We start from the raw sequence: 24,000 nt of genomic DNA, 5'->3' as shown, positions 1-24,000 counted from the left end.
TTCCCTTTGGTTCAGTTCTCTCCACTTTGTTTCAGAGCCTGTGAAGCGACTCCCAGCCAACCCGGGGGGGGGGGGAGAGACCTCGGGTTTCCCAAAAGAAGGCCCCAGAAGGACACAGACGACCGGTGAGTTTCCCGGGCCACGTGCAGCTTCGAGCCCAGATTGCAAGATTCCCCTCTGAACATGTGCAGAGTGTTATTATTTTAGTTTGCAATCCTCCTCAGCTCAACCCTGTCTTAACTGCTGTGGGTGAGAGGCAGCTCGGCGTGAGGGCTTTTCCTTCCAAGCTGCTCCTGGGTGTCCGGTTCTTTTGGAGAGGGAACGGTGGCAGAGAAAGCCTTTTTCCCTCTCGCGTTTCTCATTTTTGTTTGTTTAGTCGTTTAGTCATGTCCGACTCTTCCGACTCTTCGTGACCCCATGGACCAGAGCACGCCAGGCCGTCCTGTCTTCCACTGCCTCCCGGAGTTGGGTCAAATTCATGTTGGTTGCTTCGATAGCATTGTCCAACCATCTCATCCTCTGTCGTCCCCTTCTCCTCTTGCCTTCACACTTTCCTACCATCAGGGTCTTTTCCAGGGAGTCCTCTCTTCTCATGAGATGGCCAAAGTATTGGAGCCTCAGTTTCAGGATCTGTCCTTCCAGTGAGCACTCAGGGTTGATTTCATTTAGAATGGATCGGTTTCTTCTCCTTGCAGTCCAGGGGACTCTCAAGAGTCTCCTCCAGCACCACAATTCAAAGGCATCAATTCTTCGGTGGTCAGTTTTCTTTATCGTCCAGCTCTCACTTCTGTACATCACTACAGGAAAAACCATAGCTTTGACTATTTGGAGTTTTGTTGGCAAGGTGATGTCTCTGCTTTTTAAGATGCTGTCGAGGTTTGTCATCGCTTTCCTCCCAAGAAGCAGGCGTCTTTTAATTTCGTAGCTGCTGTCACCATCTGCAGTGATCATGGAGCCCAAGAAAGTAAAATCTGTCACTACATCCATATCTTCCCCTTCTATTTCACAGGAGGTGATGGGACCAGTGGCCATTACCTTAGTTTTTTTGATGTTGAGCTTTAGACCATTTTTTGCACTCTCCTCTTTCACCCTCATTACAATGTTCCTTAATTCTTCCTCACTTTCTGCCATCAGAGTGGTATCATCTGCATATCTGAGGTTGTTGATATTTCTTCCGGCAATCTTAATTCCAGCTTGGGATTCTTCCAGTCCGGCCTTTTGCATGATGTATTCTTCATATAAGTTAAAGAAGCAGGGACACAAAATACAGCCTTGTCGTACTCCTTTCCCAATTTTGAACCAATCAGTGTTTTCGTATCCAGTTGTAACTGTTGCTTCCTGTCCCACGTATAGGTTTCTCAGGAGATAGATAAGGTGGTCAGGCACTCCCATTTCTTTAAGGACTTGCCATAGTTTGCTGTGGTCCACACAGTCAAAGGCTTTTGCATAGTCAATGAAGCAGAAGTAGATGTTTTTCTGGAACTCTCTGGCTTTCTCCATAATCCAGCACATGTTAGCAATTTGGTCTCGAGTTCCTCTGCCCCTTCGAAATCCAGCTTGCACTTCTGGGAGTTCTTGGTCCGCATACTGTTGAAGCCTACCTTGTAGGATTTTGAGCATAACCTTGCTAGCGTGGGAAGTGAGTGCAATTGTATGGTAGTTGGAGCATTCTTTGGCACTGCCCTTCTTTAGGATTGGTATGTAGACTGATCTTTTCCAATCCTGTGGCCACCGTTGAGTTTTCCAAAGTTGCTTGCATATTGAATGTAGCACCTTAACAGCGTCATCTTTTAAGATTTTAAATAGTTCCACTGAAATGCCATCACCTTCACTGGCCTTGTTAGGCAAGCTTTCTAAGGCCCACTTGACTTCGCTCTCTAGGATGTCTGGCTCAAGGTCAGCAGCCACATTGTCTGGGTTGTCCGGGCTGGTATAGTTTCTCTGTGTGTTCTTACCACCTCTTCTTGATGTCTTCTGCTTCTGTGAGGTCTCTACCATTTTTGTCCTTTATCATGTTCATCTTTGCACAAAATGTTCCTTTAATATCTCCAATTTTCATGAACACATATCTGGTTTTTCCTTTTCTATTCTTTTCTTCTATTTCTTTGCATTGTTCGTTTAAGAAGGCCCTCTTTTCACTCCTTGCTATTCTTTGGAAGTCTTCATTCAATTTTCTGTAACTTTCCTTGTCTCCCTTGCATTTTGTTCCCCTTCTCTGCTATTTTGGACAGCCACTTTGCTTTCTTGCATTTCCTTTTCTTTGGGATGTTTTTTGTTGCTGCCTCCTGTACAATGTTACGAGCCTCTATCCAAAGTTCTTCAGGCACTCTGTCCACCACATCCAGTTCCTTAAATCTGTTCTTCACTTCCACTCTGTATTCATAAGGGATGTGGTTTAGATTATACCTGACTAGCCCAGTGGGGTTAGTCTCTTCAGTTTAAGCTTGAATTTTGCTATGAGAAGCTGATGATCAGAGCCACAATCAGCTCCAGGTCTTGTTTTTGCTGACTGTTTAGAGCTTCTCCATCTTTGGCTGCAGAGAATATAATCAATCTGATTATGGTATTGCCCATCTGGTGATTTCCATGTGTAGAGTCGCCCCTTGTGTTGTTGGAAAAGAGAGTTTGTGATGACCAGCTTGTTCTCTTGACAAAACTCTATTAGCCTTTGCCCTGCTCCGTTCTGAACTCCAAGGCCAAACTTACCTGTTGTTCCTTTTATCTCTTGGCTCCCTACTTTAGCATTCCAGTTCCCTAGAATGAGAATAACATCTTTCTTTGGTGTCAGTTCTAAAAGGTGTTGTAAGTCTTCATAGAATTGGTCAATTTCAGTCTCCTCACATTGGTGCTTGGTGCATACACTTGGATTATTGTGATGTTGAAAGGTCTGCCTTGGATTCATATTGACATCATTCTATCATTTTTGAGATTATATCCCATTACAGCTTTCCCCACCCTTTTGTTGACTATGAGGGCTACTCCATTCCTTCTACGGGATTCTTGCCCACAATAGTAGACATGATAATCATCTGATTTGAATTCACCCATTCCTGTCCATTTTAGTTCACTGACACCCAGAATGTCAATGTTTATTCTTGCCATCTCCTGTTTGATCACATCCAGCTTACCAAGGTTCATAGATCTTACATTCAAGGTTCCTATGCAGTATTTTTCTTTCCAGTATCGGACTTTCCTTTCACTTCCAGGCACGTCCACAGCTGAGCGTCCTTTCGGCTTTGGCCCATCCACTTCATCAGCTCTGGAGCTACTTATACTTGTCCTCCGCTCTTCCTCAGTAGCATGTTAGACGCCTTTTGACCTGAGGTTCCCATCTTCCAGCGTCATATCTTTTAGCCTTTTGTTTCTGATGATGGGGTTTTCTTGGCAAAGATACTGGAGTGGCTTGCCAGTTCCTGCTCCAGGTGGATTGCGTTTAGTCGGAACTCTCCACTATGACCTGTCCGTCTTGGGTGTCCCTGCACGGCATAGCCCATAGTTTCTCTGAATTCCTCGTAGATGAAGCTACATAAGAACCTAAAAAGAGCCCTGTGGTGGATCATGTCAGCATTTCTTAGCACAAATCGTGGTTTTAGCAGGCCTTTAATTTTCCTTGACAGATCAGGCCCGGAGCCCCTCTTAGCCCCCCTTCCTGTCTCTCCCCGTGCCCCAACCAGATGCTCCCGAGTGCACCAAGCCCCCCCTCTCTCCAGAGACCCCTCTTCCCCTGCATCCGGCATGGATGGGGTGCCTCGGTCTCCTAAACTTGTGGGCAATCAAGGGAGTGATCTGGAAGGAAGGGGATAAAAACCACAGCCAAGGAAGGGAGGCAGAACTTTGCACCTGGACCACTGGGGCCCCGATCCCAGGCTGTGGGGGGAACCTCAGCTGCTGCCAGGTGGCAGGCGTTGTCCAGGCTGTGGAAGAGAGGGGTTATTTTCAGGAAACGAGAAAGGAGGTGAACAAGGAGTGTCAAGAAATGTCTTTTTTTCCAAAATTAAGGCTTGTTCTTGGTGGTTCCCCTCCCTCCACCGGTTCTTCCACAGGTGTAAAGATGTTCCAGTCAATGTCCAATTAAACCGTTCCACTTGCCCATTTGTGGGGACTACAAATGGAAACACTTGGTGGCTTCACCCCTTACAATTTCCCCGTCAGTCCAAAGGTCCAGCTCATAAAAGTGAGATCCTTGGTCAGTGAAGACCTTTTTTAAAGAAACCCGTTGTTGACAATCTCCGTATTCTGTCGAAAGGCCTGTGCTCGGTGGGGGCCTCAGTGTTCATGGCTCTGCTCGGGGTGGCTTCGCTGGAGGGAATGGGCCTTGGGGATGGGTAGCCTTCAACCACCTCTTTCCTCCTGCTTGGCCAGAAGAACCGCATTTTCCCTCTGGCCAGGGTTTTCAACACCCCCAGGTGGGTCCTACTCATATGTTCCCTCAGCCTTCTTTTCTCAATGCTAAACACGCCTAGTTCTTTCCATCTTTCCTCGGTTTGGTTTCCAGCCCTGTGATTATCCTGGTTGCCCTCCTCTGAACTTGGTCCAATTTGTCAGTACTTTTCTTGAAGTGTGGTGTTGAGAACTAAACACAGAACTCAAGAGGAGGCCTAACCAATGCTGAATAGAGAGGAATTAGCACCTTGTGGGATTTGGAGAATAAACTTCTTTTAATGCCTAAAATAGTGTTTCTCCTGCCAACCTAGCAGTTCAAAAGCCTGTAAAAATGTGAGTAGATAAATTGGTACACCACGCTGGGAAGGTAACTGTGTTTCGTGTCTAGTCGTGCTGACCACGTGACGATGGCAACTGTCTACGGACAAACGCTGGCTCTACGGCTCGGAAACGGGGATGAGCACCGCGCCCTAGAGTCGGACATGACTAAATGAACTAAATGTCAATACTTTGTTCTATCGAGCCCACACTTAATTAGCTTTATAATCAGGAGATCATGGGGCACTTGATCAAAAGCTTTGCCGAAGTCAAGATATACTACATCTACAGCATTCCCTCTTTCTGTCAGGGAGGTAAAAAAAAATGAGATCCGGTAAATCTGTTAGGTTTTGTTGGGTCAAATTCATGTTGGTAGTTTTGGTTATTATGTCCATACCTCTTGTCCTCTGTCGTGCCCTTCTCCTTTTTCCTTCACTCTTTCCCAACATCAAGGTCTTTGCCAGGGAATCTTCTCATGAGATGGCCAAAGGATTGGAGCCTCAGCTTCAGGATCTGTCCTTCCAGTGAGCACTCAGGGTTGATTTCTTTCAAAATGGATAGGTTTGTTTTCTTTGGAGTCCAGAGGGACTCTCAAGAGTCTCCCCCAGCACCAAAATTGAAAAGCATCAATTCTTCGGAGGTCAGCCTTCTTTATGGTCCAGCTCTCACTTCCATACATTGCTACTGGAAAAACGATAGCTTTGACTATGTGGACCTTTGTTGGCAAGGTGATGTCTCTGCTTTTTAAGATGCTGTCAGTTTGTCATCGCTTTCCTCCCAAGAAGCAGGTGTCTTTTAATTTTGTGGCTGCTGTCACCATCTGCAGTTATTTTCTTTCAACAATTGATCTTTCTTAATCACGTTCAGTAAAGCCATTTGAATGTTCAATCCAATTATTTCAGATATTTCTTTAAAAATTAAATTCCATTCTTTCTTTCTTATTTCACATAACCACCACATGTGTAAGTACGCCCCCTTCTCTTTTTTACACCTACAACATAATGTTGACACACTTTTATCCATTATATTCATTTTAACCAGCGTTAAATACCACCTCCATGTTACTTTGTAACAATTTTCTTTTATCCTTACTGACATGTTCTTCATAATTCTCTGATCCCATATTTTAACCCATTCCCATTTCTTCTTTATCCAAATCATTTTGCCATTGCGTTTTTAATCCTTGTTTACCCTGTTCAGCTTGCATTAATAATTTATATATTTGGTTTACAGTTCCTTTTCTTTCTGTCTTTTCCTCTACTTTTAATGTTTTTTTCTATAATCTCTTCAAATTTTGTCATTTTTCTACCTTTCCCTTTTTTAGTGTTCCATTCCCTTGTCCACCTTTCTAATTGAATTATATTTAACCATGAAATCCCCTCTCCTCATAACACCATTTTAATATCTTCTTTATCTGTTATCTTCTCTGTCCAATCTTTTAATCTACTTCTCTCTTTACTTTTTAATATATTTTTGAAATTTTTTAGATTTTCCAGAAAATTCCTTAATTCCACCACGTGAGATTGTAAACAGGTTCATCTGGAGCCGGGGGGGTGCCATGGGTTTGGGCGGGAAAGAGACGCAGAGGCAGTTCTGAATTTTTAAGATGAGTCTTTTTATTATTCAAATCACTTAACTCAACTGCATCGAACGGGTCCAACAAACTCAGCTCTGGTAAAACCTTATAATTTTTAACTCGAACATCGGGCGTCTTCGAATCACTCCTTATAGAGGGGCCGGTTCAAAGCGCTCCCGATCAGTCATCGGTCTGAGTGGAGTGCTCCTCACAGTGCAAATTGTTCCACAGCAAGGGTGACGTGCCCAATCCCCCTCGTGTGGTTGACGGAGTAAAGAGGGACTGGGACGGATCACCCTCCTGCCCCCATGTTTTTTTTATTATTTTTTATTTTTCCTAAATACAGAAAAAAAAAACTACTCATAAAAAACAAAACCTAATTCATAAAAACAAGACCTAACAATACAAATACAATCAAAAACAAATACAAAACAAAACCCCACACATATGGCAGGGGGAGGCATTCCACACAAAGTTTCCATTCTTAAAAATCTGGCTGCCATCAACCTTATTACTCTATGAGAATTCAAAGTGTGATCCATCCTAAAATTGTACTAAATTCTATTAGTTATTTCTCTCACCTCTTTGGCTTCAAATCATTCCTCAGAATATCTATACTGCCATCATTAAGAAAAAAGTTAAAAAAAAAGAAAAGAAAGAAAAGGCAAAATGCATTTCAACCACTAACAAGACCATAAGAAGGTTTAAGATCTATACAAATATGAATTCTATATGAGAGTTTCATATGATATCAATATTTCAAAGAATAGGTGTGTTCAAATATCTTACTTTCTAAATTCAAACATGTTGCGATTCATGTCTTTTAGTATATGCCTTAAAATCATCAATTGCTAATGTTATATTCATCATAAAACAGAATCACCAGATATATTTATCTAGCTTGACAGTCTCCCATGTTCTATTAAACCTCTATTTTCTATCAACACATACCAGTATTTCATATCTAGATTTTCCCTTTCACCAATAATTCAGAAATTAGCCCGATCACTCATTACATTATTAATCTACAATAGATTTACCTCTTAAAGTATACCTTGAGAGACTTCTAATATTATATTCATCATACATATTCCAGATTATAGAATTGGTAGTTCTTACTCATCATTTATCTCCAAATATAATCAAAATTGTTTTACAATCAGGGACATCAATTATTTCGTCTAGCTTGACATACATATTCCAGATTGTACAATTGCTAGTTCTCAACTATCATTTATCTCCAAATATGATCAGCATCATTTTATTATTATAGACATCAATTATTTTATTTTATTTTTATTTTTTTCCCTAGTTTTATAGTACCTTCCGTAGAGCCCAATTAAGCTATTTTGTCTCTGGTTTGGATTTTCCCCCATCATAAGAATTTGCCACTGAAGCCAAAGGATGCTTGGTTTGTAATCATTCCAACTACCCTTACGCCTTTCTTCACTTTCCTGATTACCAAATTCACCTATCAACTTAGGACATGTCCCGTTTTCCCTCCTCTGGATCTCTATTTCACAATGCCCCTCAATTTTCCTAAGCTTTTTAAGGCTTTTACCCTTCTTTCTAAGGTCCAATAAATCCGGACTTTCTTGTGCTGCTGGGTGGTGCTTTCTTATGTTGCTGATGACTTGGTCTCCAGCTTCTGTCTTTTGTACCACTAGGTGGGGCTTTCTCGTGCTGCTGATGAGATGATCTTCGGTTTCTGTCTTTTGTGCCACTAGATGGAGCTTTCTTGTGCTGCTGATGAGATGATCTCCAGCTTCTGTCTTTTGTGCCACTAGGTGGTGCTTTCTTGTGCTGCTGATAAGATGATCTCCGGCTTCTGTCTTTTGTGCCACTAGGTGGTGCTTTCTTGTGCTGCTGATGAGATGATCTCCGGCAACTGTTCCCATATACTGCGGGGGTTCCCAATTCTCAGTTGTTTTTCCTAGGTCCAAAAGAACAGACCGGAGCCCTAAAAACTGCTCTTGAATGCAGTTCATGATGTTGGTTTCCATATTCTGAAGTTCATTTAAAAACTCCCAGGTTATATCCATCTTTATTGAAAAGTAGCTGGACAAAAGTACTTTCTAACCCAGTTTATTTTGCTTCTTCCGGCTACAAGCAATAAAGCACTTCGGTCGTAAAAGCCATAAAAGTCAGTTCTCCGACGGGGCTAGTGATTCATACCGTCTCAAATTGCAGCTTCTCCAGCTTGACAATTACTGTGCGTGTGTTCCCATCGAGGGTAGTAAGATAGATAGTGAAAGCTCTGTCTTTGTCCACTATGATCACTTGTGACGCAGTAGAAAAGTACTGGGCTGTTTGGGTTTTAAATTCCTTTGCCGCTTCCAGATTACAGTTCTCAAAAACAGTCGCTTAAATTTCTTTTGTACTTACAAAAGTTGAAATTGATTGGGTCAGTTGATGCAGTCCTTCATAAATCTTTCATGCTTCTCCCTACTGCCGCGGAGCTTTACAGCTGGGACAACCATAAACATGGCGTCGACGGAATCCTTTGTCTAGAGACAAGAGTAATGTGGGGAGGTGATTGCTTTTCACCCCCTCCAAAATCCTCCGCTCTCTTACAACCTAAAGGAGGGTATCTCCTCACCCCCCGTCCCTCAAATCTTTGAGGGAATCCTGGATTCTCGGCAAATACAGCAAGAGTCCGGAGAGCCGGACTCTTGCTGCCTCGCTGTTTGAAGCTCCGCCCCCATGTTGATTGTGCGGGTAAACCACAACCATCCATTCTAAGGGACTCAGCTCACCCTCTTTCTTGTAGAAACCATGTGGTTCAGGTAATAAACCTCCTATCTGCATGTTCGGAAAGTCTCTCAATAAGCAGGTAGCTCCTTCTGGGCCGAGCATGGGATCAGTCTGTACCCCTCGGCTCTTCCTTCCAGACAGTTCCCTGTCAGTTGCCAGATTGAAAAACCGCGTGCTTTCCCCCTCTTTTATATCCTCTCACAGGATTAGAGCTAACTCCTCCCCTTCTTCATCAGATAGACACACCTCTAGAGCCCCCTTCTGCACTACCGGGTCCTGCCCTATTTCAACCAGTATCCCCTCCATGCACTTGTTCTCTTTGGTTGACATTAGGGGGATAGAGGATGGCACACTGGTCTTCTCTCCTTCACACGCCCCCCTCTCCGAGAGTGCCATCCTCACCTTAGGCCGAGCTCCTTCCCTTTCCTGTTAGGAAAAATAGTCTGCGTTAGAGTGGGCACCACCTTTCCTGTATTGTACCTCAAAAGAAAAGGGTTGCAGGCTCAAATACCATCGAGTCAACCACAGGTTAGTATCTTTCATTCAGTTCAACCATTGAAGTGGCACATGGTCTGTGACTAGAGTGGAGGAGGTTCCTAACAGATAATACCGTAAGGTCTGTATCACCCGCTTGGCAGCAAGGGTCTCCTTTTCTATAGTGGCATACCTCTGCTCCCGCTGGTTCAGCTTTTTACGCAGGTACATGATAGGGTATTCTACCTCTCCTCATTTCTGAGCTAGAACAGTGCCTATTCCTCTGTCAGACGCATCAGTTTGTACTATGAATGGAAGTACAAAGTCAGGGGCATACCTACTAGGTAACTGAGATAGAATGTCTTTCAGCAAATCAAAAGCTTGTTCTTTTGGAAGTGGTTCCCTTTCCTTTTCTGTGTAAGATCAGTGAAGGGAGCAGCCACTTCTGAAAAATTAGGCACAAACTGTCTATAATACCCAGCAAGCCCTAGAAACTGTTTTATTTCCTTCTTAGTGCATGGGGTGTTCCACGCTACCACTTTGTCCACTTTGTCAGTCACTAGATGTATTTTACTCTCTTCAACTTGAAATCCTAAAAACTTCACTGCTTTTCAGGCAATCTTACATTTGGAGGGGTTTAATTTCAGGCCTGCTTTTCCTAACTTGGCTAGCACACGTCTTAAGTGCATCATGTGCTCTTCCCAACTGTTGCTGTAAATCAAGATGTCATCAATGTAGGCTCCAGCAAACTCCTGCACAGGCTCCAGGACTTGGTCCATTAACCTTTGGAAAGTAGCCGCCACCCCAAACAAACTAAAAGGCTTTTTTTTTAATGGAAGAGGCCTTTGGGGGTGACAAAATCCATCTTTTCACAGTCCTCGCGGCACAAGGGAATTTGCCAGTATCCCTTAGTCAGATCTAGGGAGGATTAGATCTAACTTCTCCCTTTCTTCATCAGCTAGACACACTTCTAGAGCCTCCTTCTGCACTACTGGGTCCTGCTCTATTTTAACCAATATCCCCTCCAAGCACTTGTTCTCTTCGGTCAACATTATGGGGATAGAGGATGGCACACTGTCTTCTGTCCTTCACAGAGATAAAGGAGAGATCACCTCCCAAGAAGCAGGTGTCTTTTAATTTTCTAGCTACTGTCACCATCTGCAGTGATCATGGAGCCCAAGAAAGTAAAATATGTCACTGTCTCTGTATCTTCCCCTTCTGTTTGCCAGGAGGTGATGGGACCAGTGGCCATGATCTTTTTTGGTTTTTTTTGAGCTTCAGACCATTTTTTGTGCTTGCCTCTTTCACCCTCATTAAGAGGTTCTTTAATTTCTCCTCAATTTCTTCCATCAGAGTGGCATCATCTGCATATCTGAGGTTGTTGATATTTCTTCCAGCAATCTTAATTCTGTCTTGGGATTCATCCAGTCCAGCTTTTCGCATAATGTATTCTGCATATAAGTTAAATAAGGAGGGTCACAATATATTGCTTTATTCTACTCCTTTCCGAATTTTGAAACCATCAGTTTTTCCATATCCAGTTCTAACTGTTGCTTCCTGTCCCACATATATATTCCTCAGGAGATAGCTAAGTTGGTCAGGCACTCCCATTTCTTTAAGAACTTGCCATAGTTTGCTGTGGTCCACAGTCAAAGGCTTTGGCATAGTCAATGAAACAGAAGTAGATGTTTCTCTGGAACTCTCTGGCTTTCTCCCTAATCCTGCGTATGTTAGCAATTTGGTCCCTAGTTCCTCTGCCCGTTCAAAATCCAGCTTGGACTTCTGGGAGTTTATTTATTTATTTATATTTGATTTGAGTTAGAGTTCTGTGTGAAGCTTTGGTGGAGTGTGAGATAGATAGTAGTGTGAGAGTGGAGGAGTGTGAGACAGTGAGAGTAGAGTGAGAGGACAAACATAACGATTGAGATCAGAGATTCAAAGGGTATTGATTGATTGAGGTAGATTCAAATCAGAGATTGGGAAGTATAGTGAAGTAATAGAAGGAGTTAAATACATACTTGTTTATCTAAGTGATTTGCTGCCTGTGAATGACTCTGTTATTTTCAACCAATCATTAACCCCACCCTGATAAATAAACTTAATGCGATTGTTAAATGGTGTGTTCTGGAATTGATTGATGTTTAAAAGAAAACATCTGGTGATAGTGTGAGAAGATAGGTGCAGCTTGCGTCTTTTTGAGGAATCAGAACAATATAAAGGTCTCAGAGATGGAATTGTGTCACAGCCATCACCTCCACTGGCCATGTTGTTAGCCATGCTTTCTAAGCCCCACTTGACTTCGCTGTCCAGGATGTCTGGCTCAAAGTCAGCAACCACACTATCTAGGTTGTTCAGGAAATCCAAATCTTTCTGATATAATTCCACCTCTTCTTGATGTCTTCTCCTGTAAGGTCATCTATCATGTCCATCTTTGAACAAAAGTTTCCTTTAATATCTCCAATTTTCCTGAAAAGATCACTGGTTTATCCCTTTCTCTTATTTTCCAATATTTCTTTGCACTGTCCATTTAAGAAGGCCCTCTTCCAAAGAATAGCAAGGAGAGAGAAGAGGGCCTGTGTTGAGTTTTCTGTAACTTTCCCTATCTCCCTTGCATTTTGTTTCCCTTCTCTGCTAATTTACGCTAGCTTATACCTGACTAGCCCAGTGGTTTTTCATGTCCATCTTTGAACAAAAGTTTCCTTTAATATCTCCAATTTTCCTGAACAGCTCTCAGTTATATCCCTTTCTCTTATTTTCCTATTCTGTTCATTTAAGAAGGCCCTCTTGTCTCTCCTTGCTATTCTTTGGAAGTCTTCAGCCAGCTCCTTCAATATCCTTGGATGCAGTTCATCTGGCCCTGGGGATTTGAACTCCTGCGAGCAAGTAAGGTCTTTGTTTTTTACATTGCACTCCTCTTTGATCTCTTTTGTTCTCTCCATCAGGTGATGAAGAGGACAATGGGAATTCTATGGAGCCAGTCATTCTTTCATTGAAAACAAAACCCAAGTGTGGAGCACCAAAGAAATTCTACCTATTTAAAAGGAGGAAAAGGGAAGAAGGGAAGCCAGGAAAAAAGAGAAATAAAGAAAACTCCAGCTTCTGCTGCTATTAATGTTGATGCACTTCTGATCACATGAAAAAATCAAGAAGAAAAAAAAAACATACGTCCATAGAAAAAGGAAAGAGGATCACGATGCACAGTGATTGTAGATCACATAAAAAACCCCTGAGAGTCGAGAGAAAATACAAATGCGAACAGTGTGGAAAGAGTTACACTCAGAGAAGTAGCCTCCATTCCCATCAAAGAATGCACACAGGGAAAAAACCATTTAAATGCATGGAATGTGGAAAGAGCTTCAGTCTGAGAGTTCACCTGAGCTCCCATCAAAGTACTCACACTGGGGAGAAACCATATAAATGTATGGAATGTGGAAAGAGCTTCAGTCGCAGCAATCAGCTGAGTTTACATATAAGAATTCACACAGGGGAGAAACCATATAAGTGCATGGACTGTGGAAAGAGTTTCAGTCAGAGCAGTCGCCTCAGTTACCATCAAAGAATTCACACTGGGGAGAAACCATATAAATGCATGGAATGTGGGAAGAGCTTCAGTCAGAGCAGTCAGCTGAGTTCACATCTAAGAATTCACACAGGGGAGAAACCATATAAATGCATGGAATGCGGAAACAGTTTCCGTCAGAGGAGTGGCCTCAGTTACCATCAAAGAATTCACACTGGGGAGAAACCATATAAATGCATGGAATGCGGAAAGAGCTTCAGTCAGAGCAGTGGCCTCAGTTCCCATCGAAGGACTCACACTGGGGAGAAACCACATAAATGCATGGAATGTGGGGAGAGCTTCAGTCGGAGTGATGCACTGAGTTCACATCAAAGAATGCATACTGGGGAGAAACCATATGAATGCGTGGAATGTGGAAAGAGCTTCATTTGGAGAAATCAGTTGAGTTCACATCAAAGAACTCACACTGGGGAGAAACCATATGAATGCATGGAATGTGGAAAGAGCTTCATTTGGAAAAATCAGTTGAGTTCACATCAAAGAACTCACACTGGGGAGAAATCGTATAAATGCATAGAATGTGGAAAGAGCTTCAGTCACAGGAGATCCCTGAGTGTGCATGGAAGAACTCACACTGGGGAGAAACCATATAAATGCATGGATTGTGGAAAGAGCTTCAGTCACAGCAGTGGCTTCAGTTACCATCAAAGAATTCACACTGGGGAGAAACCGTATAAATGCATGGAATGCGGAAAGAGCTTCAGTGATAGCAGTAGCCTCAGTTCCCATCAAAGGACTCACACTGGGGAGAAACCACATAAATGCATGGAATGTGGGAAGAGCTTCAGTCGGAGTTATGCACTGAGGTCACATCAAAGAACGCATACAGGGGAGAAACCATATAAGTGCATGGACTGTGGAAAGAGTTTCAGTCAGAGCAGTGGCCTCAGTTCCCATCAAAGAATTCACACTGGGGAGAAACCATATAAATGCATCGAATGTGGGAAGAGCTTCAGTTGGAGAGGTGAACTGAGCACACATCAAAGAACTCACACTGGGGAGAAACCATATAAATGCATGGAATGCGGAAAGAGCTTCAGTCAGAGCAGTGGCTTCAGTTACCATCAAAGAATTCACACTGGGGAGAAACCATATAAATGCATGGAATGCGGAAAGAGCTTCAGTGATAGCAGTGGCCTCAGTTCCCATCAAGGGACTCACACTGGGGAGAAACCACATAAATGCATGGAATGTGGGAAGAGCTTCAGTCAGAGTGATACACTGAGTTCACATCAAAGAACGCATACTGGGGAGAAACCATATGAATGCATGGAATGTGGAAAGAGCTTCATTTCGAGAAATCAGTTGAGTTCACATCAAAGAACTCATACTGGGAAGAAATCATATAAATGCATCGAATGTGGAAAGAGCTTCAGTCACAGGAGATCCCTGAGTGTGCATGAAAGAACTCACACTGGGGAGAAACCATATAAATGCATGGAATGTGGAAAGAGCTTCAGTCAGAGCAGTGGCTTCAGTTCCCATCAAAGAATTCACACTGGGGAGAAACTGTATAAATGCATGGAATGTGGAAAGAGCTTCAGTCGGAGACCTCAGTTGACTTCCCATGAAAGAACTCACATTGGAGCGAAACCATAGACATTCATGGAATGTGGAAAGAGCTTCTGTCTGAGCAATGGCCTTACCTTATATCAAAGAAATCATGTGGAATGGAAAGCATAGAAGTTCATGGAATGTGGAACATGTCTCAGTGTCAGGAGTCTCCTTTGCTCGCATCACAGACATCATAATGGGAAAAACCATAGAAATGCATGGAATGTGGGGAGAGCTTCAAAATCATAAGAGTTGTTCACATCGAAAAATTCACAGAAGGAGCAGAACCATCCAGGGAACGTATGTGGTTGAAATGCAACAGCTTCACACACTGGGGAGAAACCATATGAATACTTGGTGTGATGCTCAAGTCTGCCTAAGAAGCATATGGCATTCGGGCAGAGTTCCACAGGCAACAAATCTACTGCTTTCTACTGACTCAAGTCCTCTAACAGCAGTGCATAGCATATGTCCCTTGAACAAGCCTGACCCTTAAAGAACACTTTACTCAATACTTTGCAAGTACTTCAACATGGGCTTTGTGATTCCATAGAACTCGCAACAGCTCACTTAAAGAGGACTTCTCTATGGTAGCTAATCAGCGAGCTTTTCTACTCTATTGGATTTAGCCAAACCTTGCTGGTCCCAGACACTAGTCCTCAGTTAGAATTTTTATAATTATTTGTTATTAAGAAAATATAGTTTCATAGAAACACATTGTTTCCTTAAGCATTAGCGTAAAGTTATGTTCATGCAGTTGCATCAGTTAAATAAAACAACTACTTCCCATGAAATTAAGAAACACTACAAAGCTGAACTAAGAGGACTTATCACTGCCTCCTTCTTTGTTACCATGCTACATTCTGTACCATTCAATCCATCCTGAACTTCTCTTAGGAAAAAAATGCTGTCTCACATAACCCATCATTCATTTTTTTACATTCCTAGGACTTCCTCCTTCATGGCTTTAAACTATTTAACTCAACAGAGGCTTAACTGCTCCCTCTACCTCAGCTGCAGGTGTGTTATCTCCGTTTCAATTAGTCAGGAATTTGTTAGGTCTTCACAAATTAACTGTTCTTTAGAAAAACTTTGATAGGAAATGTTAGATTTTACTGGGAAAATTATTTCTGTTTTTGGGGGTTTGTTATGCTTGTTCCTTCATGGACTCCCAGCTCCCCTTCCCTAAGGAGGACTTCCCAGGTTTGCTATCGGAATAGGATGTGATTGTGCTGTAGGAAACATGGCTTACCGAAAAAGATAGGATTATACTTCCAGGTTACCTTTTGTGGCAGGAACTGGAAAGTTAAAGGGCAGAGCATGAAGAGCATCTTAAAGAAGAGCATCTTCTTTAACAGCAGTTAAAGAAGTTTTAGGGTGGGAGACCGTCTTGGTGTCGGAAATCGCTATGTCGTAGAACTGTTTAATAATTATTAAGTTATGTAGTTTAATTTTACTCATAATTCTACATAACATATACATTCTACCTGCAAACTCTTAAGTACTTCGGTGATGAAATCTGGACACAAATGGAACAAATGCATAGTTTTTTCCAAATGCTTTACTTCTCAGGTGACTTTAATGTTTGAATCAGATCTTCACCCCCAAAATTTGTAGCACTCGTGGGTGTACAGGAGGAATTGTTAGATGTCTTCTGCTGTGCCTTGATCTGCTTGTCAGCTTTCACCCTGAACCCCACACACCCCATGGGCTTAAAAGACCGTGGTGACGCAGCACCTTACTGGCTGGGGGCTGTCCAGTTTAAGGAGGGCAGTAGCTACCTATTGAGGTCCAATGCTGTCTCCCACAGTCAGACGTAGCCCCTGGTGTCATGCTCTACGCCAATAGAGAAAAGACTTATGACTGGTAACTGCTACTTCCCATGTTATTTTGATGCTGTATGTAAACCTGGCGTGTCCTTTCCAGAGCGCGAGGCCTGGGTAAAATAATATGGAGGATAGGTTGTTACCCAAGCAGCTAATTCCCCCTCTCCATGTCACTGAAATAGTCCAATGAAAACTACATTTAAAAGGGAACAGAAAACAGATCCCACGTTGGGTCAACATTTGGGGAAAGGTGGAGAAGGTCAGGTAGCCCCCAAGAAGCTTGAAAGGCTCTTTCTAGAAAAAGAGTGCAGTGGATACCCTAGTCAGCACCTGTCCGTCACAAGGGAACCTTGGCATTAAGTTTATCAGGGTGGGGTTAATGATTGGTTGAAAATAACAGTCAATCACAGGAAGCAAATCACTTAGATAAACAAGTATGCATTTAATTCGTTCTATTACTTTAATATATGCCCCAATCTCTGATCTCAATCTACCTTAATCAGTCCCCTTTGAACCACTGATCTCAGTCTTTCTGTTTGTCCTCTCACTTTACTCTCACTGTCTCACACTCCTCCATTCTCACACTCCTATCTATCTCACACTCCACCTAAACTGTCACACAGAACCCTAATCTCATCTCACACTCCTCCAGAGCTTCACACAGAACTCTAATCTTATATCACACAGAATTCTAATCTCACACAGAACTGAACTCCAATCTCCTCCAGACTCTTCCTTTTGTACCCCCCCTTCTCTCCTGCTCCCGCTTTCCATCCTGCTCATTGGCTCTTCTGCCAAGGTTCCCTGGTGACAGACAGATGCCGACTGGGGTACCCGCTACATACCTTCCTCTTTAAAGTTGTTTCCTGGGGTGAACCTACAGTGGTCAGCCCTAGGAACAAAGCAGTGTTTTATGGCATGTTATATTTAAACATTACTTTACCAATTACATTTTAATCTTATTACTTTATGCCGATAAGTTATTTAAAAACAAATTTTCTTATAAACATTTAAATAACCTTAGCATCTCCAATTGCATGGAAACTTATTCAACATTTATATATGTACATTTCAACACTGTTTCATTTTAATCTACTTTTCATTTCAATACACTTTTTATTGCATTTTTATTCTTGAACCATTTACATTTTAATACATTTTATTGTTTTAGTTTCATTTCATAATCCTTTTCCCTTCTTCATTCATCGGGTCTTCTTGAAAGGGCATCTGCAGCACCGTTATGAGGAGGAGGGGAGACTCACCTCAGGCAACTGATTGTTCCTCTCAAGGATCAAGGGGGGATAGAGGAGGAGGGCCACGCTGGTACCTTTGCAGCTAATATAGACTTGGCAAACACTGAGCAGAAATTAGGACAAAACTTTTACCGCCTTGAAATTGAGGAGCAGTTAAAAGAATTTGGCCCAGAGGTGTGAAGAAAGTCAGGAGCAAGGGGATTACAGTGATCACTCTGATGCCAAGCTGTGTCCTGTACCTGTCATTTGGAGCTCAGTACAACGCCTGGGTTTAGACATAATTGAACCATGGGCCAGAGTTACCCTGAGGGGAGACAACGTCAGTCTGAATTTATTTATTTATTTATTTATTTATTTATTTGATTTTTACCCCGCCCCTCTAGACCATGTCTACTCGGGGCGGCTTACAAAATAAAACAAAACAGTGTAAAAATATATAAAATCATAAAATTACAATGTGTTGACTGGGCAACACATTGTCCCAAATCAGTTCCCCTTGAAAATATCGAGGCTCAGAACATTGGTGATGCTCTGCTGAGGCAATTGAGTAGCATGAGGTTTACTGCTGAGCTCATCCAAGTTTTTGGGAACCTATTTCCCTTACAAGATGATGCAAGTAACCTCCCAAGTGAACGGGCGAGATTACGTCAATGTGTTAGAGCAGTGGTCCCCAACCTTGGGCCTCCAGATGTTCCTGGACTACAACTCCCAGAAGCCTTCACCACCACCTCTGTTGGCCAGGATTTCTGGGAGTTGTAGTCCAAGAACATCTGGAGGCCCAAGGTTGGGGACCACTGTGTTAGAGGGAAAGACAAGCCAGGTAGGGGACCAAGGGAAAATAATCCCTTCTATGGGAAAGAAGACATTGTCTTGCTAGCCTTGAAAGGAGTAGACATGGAAAGACTTGAGTTACTTTGTGTAGTGACAAAGATCTTAGTTTAGAGCCCCATCTTATGGCTATTAAGGGGTACAACAGTGGTGCTTAGCCTAACCAAACATTGCTCTGTGATTCTCTCTCTGCGCATGTGTGGAATTTCTGGAATGTGTAGAATACGACGTTTCATTGGCTATCTCTTATCTTTTATGCAAATGATGATTCTTAATAAAAGGACATGCCTCTGGGGAGGAGGAGGAACACATTGTTAACAGGATTCGTTGTTAACAGGCAGACATCCTCCTCACCGGTGATATGCTTCATAACTAAAGACTGCCTGTTGTATTCTATCAGAGATCTCTCCCTGGTATTTAATTCAACTGTTGGCTAAAGCTGGTCCTCAGTTAATGGTTCCCTGGGAATTATTAATTATTCCCTACACGTGGCGCCCCGTGCGAGGCTAGACGCATGGGAGAAGCTGCGCAAGGCACCAGCACGACAATTCACACTTGCCTCGCCCGGCACGGGCCCCAAGACGCATCAATCATCCGCAAGGATCCCTCGGTAAGTGGAATTTGTCAAGTAAGACACCTAGACTTCGAGCAAAACAGGAGCCATAACTCTTCAGCTAACGACCACGGAACAATGGTAGGAAAGCCATGTTCTGTTCTACCACCTCACTCGGCATGAGCTCGGCGCGCCTTTCATCCTTTTAAAGGATCCCCTAGGGTGAGTAGGAATTGGTCTAAATAAGCTACACATCATGGCCCCATCAGTGCAACGTAACCTCCTTTTCGATCCAGAATTCGAGGTTAATCTGCTCAAAAAACTTCCTCAAATTTTGCCCCCCCTCCCTTCAGCCTCTTTGGCTTCCCTGCTGCATTTTGACCAGCCTGAGGACACCTCCTGGAAAACCCAGGCATTGCCTCCCAGTTCTGCCGTTCATCAGGCAGCTGAGAACAAGACTTTTAACAGTCCTTTAATGGATACTACGATTGATACTGCTTTGCAACCTGACTGTATGATTTATTCTCCTGTCCTTGAGAGCACAGCACGAGTAGCGGTTTCTCATAGTTCTGAACTGCTCCCATATCAAAGCGTCCGCGAACTGCAACTCAGTTTCAAAGACAAAGAGACAGAGGCTCTCCCAGAATTCTCATCTGCCCAATGGCTGGCCCCTAGTGACTGGAGCAGGGGTCTCCTCCAGCAGAAGGACTCACTTGCCTTCATGAATGGCAGGATTTAGCATTTAAACAAAGCTTCACGGCAGCAGCTTTAACTCAAACAGCAGAAGTAGCTGTAAAAGCTTTGAAGCACACATTCCATTCAGCAAAACTGCCTGCCTGCATGCCTCCGTCCCTGGCAAGCCTGGAAACAGATCGGCCGAGATCACATTTCATCTCGTGGAGGTGGGATTTAGGGCAGCCCCCAGGCCAAGAGAAAATAATAGGATGACAACCTAGGAGGTCTGCAAGGTTTGATGTCACGGGCTGGTATACAAAAGACGCTTTACAGGCATGCCATGTGTCTTCAGAGACGTTGGGAGGGGGAGGACGTGAACCAGCTTCTTAAAAGTTTTTCCCCATCACCTTCCAATCTGGAGAAAGCATTGTTTACTCTCACACCACTTGTAAGGGATCCAAATGATAGCTCAGCATGATGGCAGTTTCCTGAATGTTCAGTTGCAGATGCTGCCTCTGTGTTATCAGCAATTCCAAGCGTTCCAAGAGAATGCCATTTGTCTCAGCAAATGGGAGGACAGCTCCTGCAGAATGTTATTGTGCAGCCTCAGAGAAAATCAACAGACTACACCTTATAAGAAACTTGAGCTTAAATTTCTGCAAACTCCACTTATCTCCAGTTAACATCATCCCTATCATGTCATCAATGAAGGTTTCTTACAACAAATTTTCTCAACAAATTTTCATCTGCAAGCTGTGGTTTACAAGCTATTTTGGTTTACTTCATGGCTGCTAAATGCAGTTCTACATTCCTGATGGTTGTTAAACTGTCAGAATAATTAATTGCTTCTTTTTACTGCAGGGTGATGCTGATAACAGACCTCTGTTAACCAGGTCTTACAGGGCAGAGCTTCGGCTTTAATACTCAGAATTAGCTGCAGTTTATCCTTTGAGTTTTTTATATAATGTTGAATTTATTTTTGTTGTAGATGGAGAGACTTTTAGCTCACTGAGGCTGTCTTCTAAATATGTCACAAGCTTTCCTTGAAAACTTTGAAAACTTTGTTTATGCCTGAGACAGAGAAACAAATTTTTCCCCTGAGGGACATACACAAGATAAGGGACATGGTTTCACTTTAGCACATGAGGAGAGAAAATCTAAAAGCATTTTCCCTATTTCTTACAGTAATAAGAAGCAAAATAACTTAACTTTTAACCTTCCATGGCTCCTAAAGTTTCTGCCTGAAGCAGTTGTGTCAGTGTGTCTCATGTTAGGACCAATTCAACATATGCTAATGATTGTTTCAGATTGCTGTCAAAGAGCCATGACTGCGTGGGTGTAAGTTTGCTCTGAGTTTATGACTGTTCAAGTCTGCATATGACTGTGTTATGGTCATTGCTCCATGATGCCACCTGGACATTTTTACAGGTATTTTTTTTATTATGAGACCAGTCAATCCTCCACAGTTAATATAAATGGGAGTAAGAATGTGCCACAAGTAGGCCCCACAGTAGACAGTTTTGTATGTATAAATAAAAGGAATAATACAGTGACTAGGTGAAATCCTTGTTCTTGTAGAAACACATTTTCAGTAACCATCATGTAGGATGAGCTTAAAGCTCTTTTCATAACTTCTGAAAGTAGCATTCTAGTCCAGAAACAAGGGGAAAAATAAGGACACTAGCAAGCACCTTTTTAATTTAGTCAGTTCCACTGTTCACACCAACTAGATCATGTTATCTCCTGTAGTTTTAGGTCACATTAAAGTTTTGTTTTGAAGCAATGGATTGTTTTTAGGAAGAGCTTTGCCCAAGAGCGAGGCAGATGCCTGCAAGCATCTATATTTTTTTACTCCTTATCCCACACAATAAAAATAAACACTGTACAGAATAAAAGACAAAACAGCTATAGGATATGACTGACAGATTATAGGTTTTAAAGTTGTTGTTTTTAAACTTGATGTTATTTTGCCAGATGTGTGTGTGTGTGTGTGTTCAGTTGAGAATCACATTGCATAGGATTTCTTTTACTTCCACAGGGCAATTGTGGAAAGAGCACATTTAATTTTTGATTCTCTTTTGCAGAGGCTGACCTCAAGCAGGGGAGTTTCTGTGGCAAATGTTTCTATGCAAAAGTGATCAATATGTTTTCTTTTCCTGTATTGTTAATTGTGATTTTTGTTATCCAATATTGTGTTTTCTTTAATCTACGCTGTGATACGGCTGTCATTGGACTGTGCCATGTAATTTTCTTAGCCCTCAGCAGTTACCAGGCTGAATATCATATCCTCCATGAAAATGATGTTTATGACTTGCTGATTGCTCAACGATGGATTTTACCACCACTCGATGACTGAACGACGTGGATCCCTAGACACAGAACTTTCTGACGTGTATAACTAGTGATGGATGGTTTCAAATACAAAACACACAATAAAACAGAGGGAAATGTTAGTAAATGGTTCTGCTGATGGGACAGAACATAGAGCTATTAGCTAATTCTGGAATTTTCTATGTCTATGTATCTTTCTATATTTAGGTACAATAGGGGTGTATAAGTTAAGCCCAGTAGAAATCTTAGAATGAAGAAATGCTGTAGTGATAATATGTAATGCTTAGAAGCTGTTTACACATTACACTCATGGTTTGTGTGATCAAGTTCAATCTGTGCTCACATGTTTCTAATAGATCCAAATTTCTGGTTCTTTTTTGATCTATAGGCTATCAATTTTCACCCAGGTTATGCTTAAGGGTTTTAAGGATGGAATAATAGTGGGCACCCAAATGTTATTACAGGTGTGCTCACACTAGGGTCATATCAAGGCATTTCTGCACAAGAACAGGCATAGCATTTAGGGTCTGACTTGTCACCTGGAAAAAACAGTTAATGCTACTGCATGAATTATGGTAGATCTGCAGAGTGAAAAACAGTTAAACTAGTTAAAGTAGCTTTCAGTTAAAGAATCAATATTCGCTTGCACATATTCATACAGGCGTTTGTACTGTAATAAATACTCAAAGTATTATTTTGCTTCTGTAATTTGCAGCATTCTATTTAGCATAAATTAGCTGATTTGCTTGATGCCATTATTATTAATAATATTAACACTTCCCTATGGGATGGCTTTGCATACTACTAACATATGGTATTATTTTATTGGTAATCTGTATTATCTTATATACCATTTTATATGATGTATTCCTTAATTGATTACTGTTTTTACTGTGTTATCAAAAATTGTAAAATCACTGTCTTTTTCTGTTAAGCAACTGTATCAACCTAATATCTTGTGTTACTTTCTAGAGTAGATGAGGATTTTTATGCACAACATATTGGTTGGATGACATAGATTCATTCCCCTCCGTCACTGAAGAGGTTTTATGGAATCAGGAGTTATCAGAGTCTTATTGGCAGAATTTTACTTGGCCAAAATATAATAAAAATGGAGGGAATGTAGTGACAAAGATCTTAGTTTAGAGCCCCATCTTATGGCTATTAAGGGGTACAACAGTGGTGCTTAGCCTAACCAAACATTGTTCTGTGATTCTCTCTCTGCGCATGTGTGGAATTTCTGGAATGTGTAGAATACGACGTTTCATTGGCTATCTCTTTTATGTAAATGATGATTCTTAATAAAAGGACATGCCTCTGGGGAGGAGGAGGAACACATGGTTAACAGGATTCGTTGTTAACAGGCAGACATCCTCCTCACCGGTGATATGCTTCATAACTAAAGACTGCAGTCTGCATATTTTATTCTATCAGAGATCTCTCCCTGGTATTTAATTCAACTGTACCTGAGACTGGCCTCAAGTAACGGTTCCCTGGGAATTATTAATTATTCCCTACAACTTTGTGGGGAAGGGAGGGGTGAACTCAAATACACCTCAGAGGAGGACCAAATCAGTCCCTCAGTTTCCCCAGAAGCACAAAAAGAAGATATAGCCCTGCTTATAGCGATCCAGGAGTAGCCAAGAGTGTAGTGCACAGGTTTGACACCGGAGTTGCACACCCACAGGTAGTTGCACCTTATAGAGAGTGAACCTATCTAGCCAAACTTTGGGGCCAGAAAGCAAAGTTTGTTCGAGATAAGAGAAGGAGAAAGGCCCTGAGAAAACATACATGTCTGTATTGGGAAGGCAGAGGGTTGACCTATCAAAAGTTAAATAGGTTGAGACGTAGCCTAACCCTACCAGTGGTGCAAAGTACAAAAGGATTGCAAGTTA

The 24,000-nt window shown here is 42.1% G+C and overlaps 1 protein-coding gene across 6 annotated transcripts in view; it reads left to right on the top strand.

The window, feature by feature from the left end:
* LOC110071083 (uncharacterized) overlaps nt 1–23,509 on the top strand; it is a 52,644-nt gene extending 29,135 nt beyond the window's left edge. For 3 of the 6 annotated variants that reach the window (XM_072987144.2, XM_072987143.2, XM_078386988.1), the window contains exons 2-3: nt 36–125; nt 12,448–23,509. In XM_072987144.2, coding sequence (XP_072843245.2) covers nt 12,639–14,684 — 2,046 coding nt within the window. In that variant the 5' untranslated portion in view covers nt 36–125; nt 12,448–12,638 and the 3' untranslated portion in view covers nt 14,685–23,509. Of the gene's footprint in view, nt 1–35; nt 126–9,613; nt 9,624–12,447 lie in introns of all 6 variants that reach the window. The other 3 variants (XM_072987145.2, XM_072987142.2, XM_078386995.1) reach the window with 2 other exon arrangements.
* The last annotated feature ends 491 nt before the right edge of the window (nt 23,510–24,000 follow it).

Source organism: Pogona vitticeps, chromosome 2, assembly GCF_051106095.1.
Source record: "Pogona vitticeps strain Pit_001003342236 chromosome 2, PviZW2.1, whole genome shotgun sequence".
Lineage (NCBI taxonomy): Eukaryota > Metazoa > Chordata > Lepidosauria > Squamata > Agamidae > Pogona > Pogona vitticeps.
The sequence above is the reverse complement of the archived record's forward strand: the minus strand, read 5'-3'. Positions and strand labels throughout refer to the sequence as shown.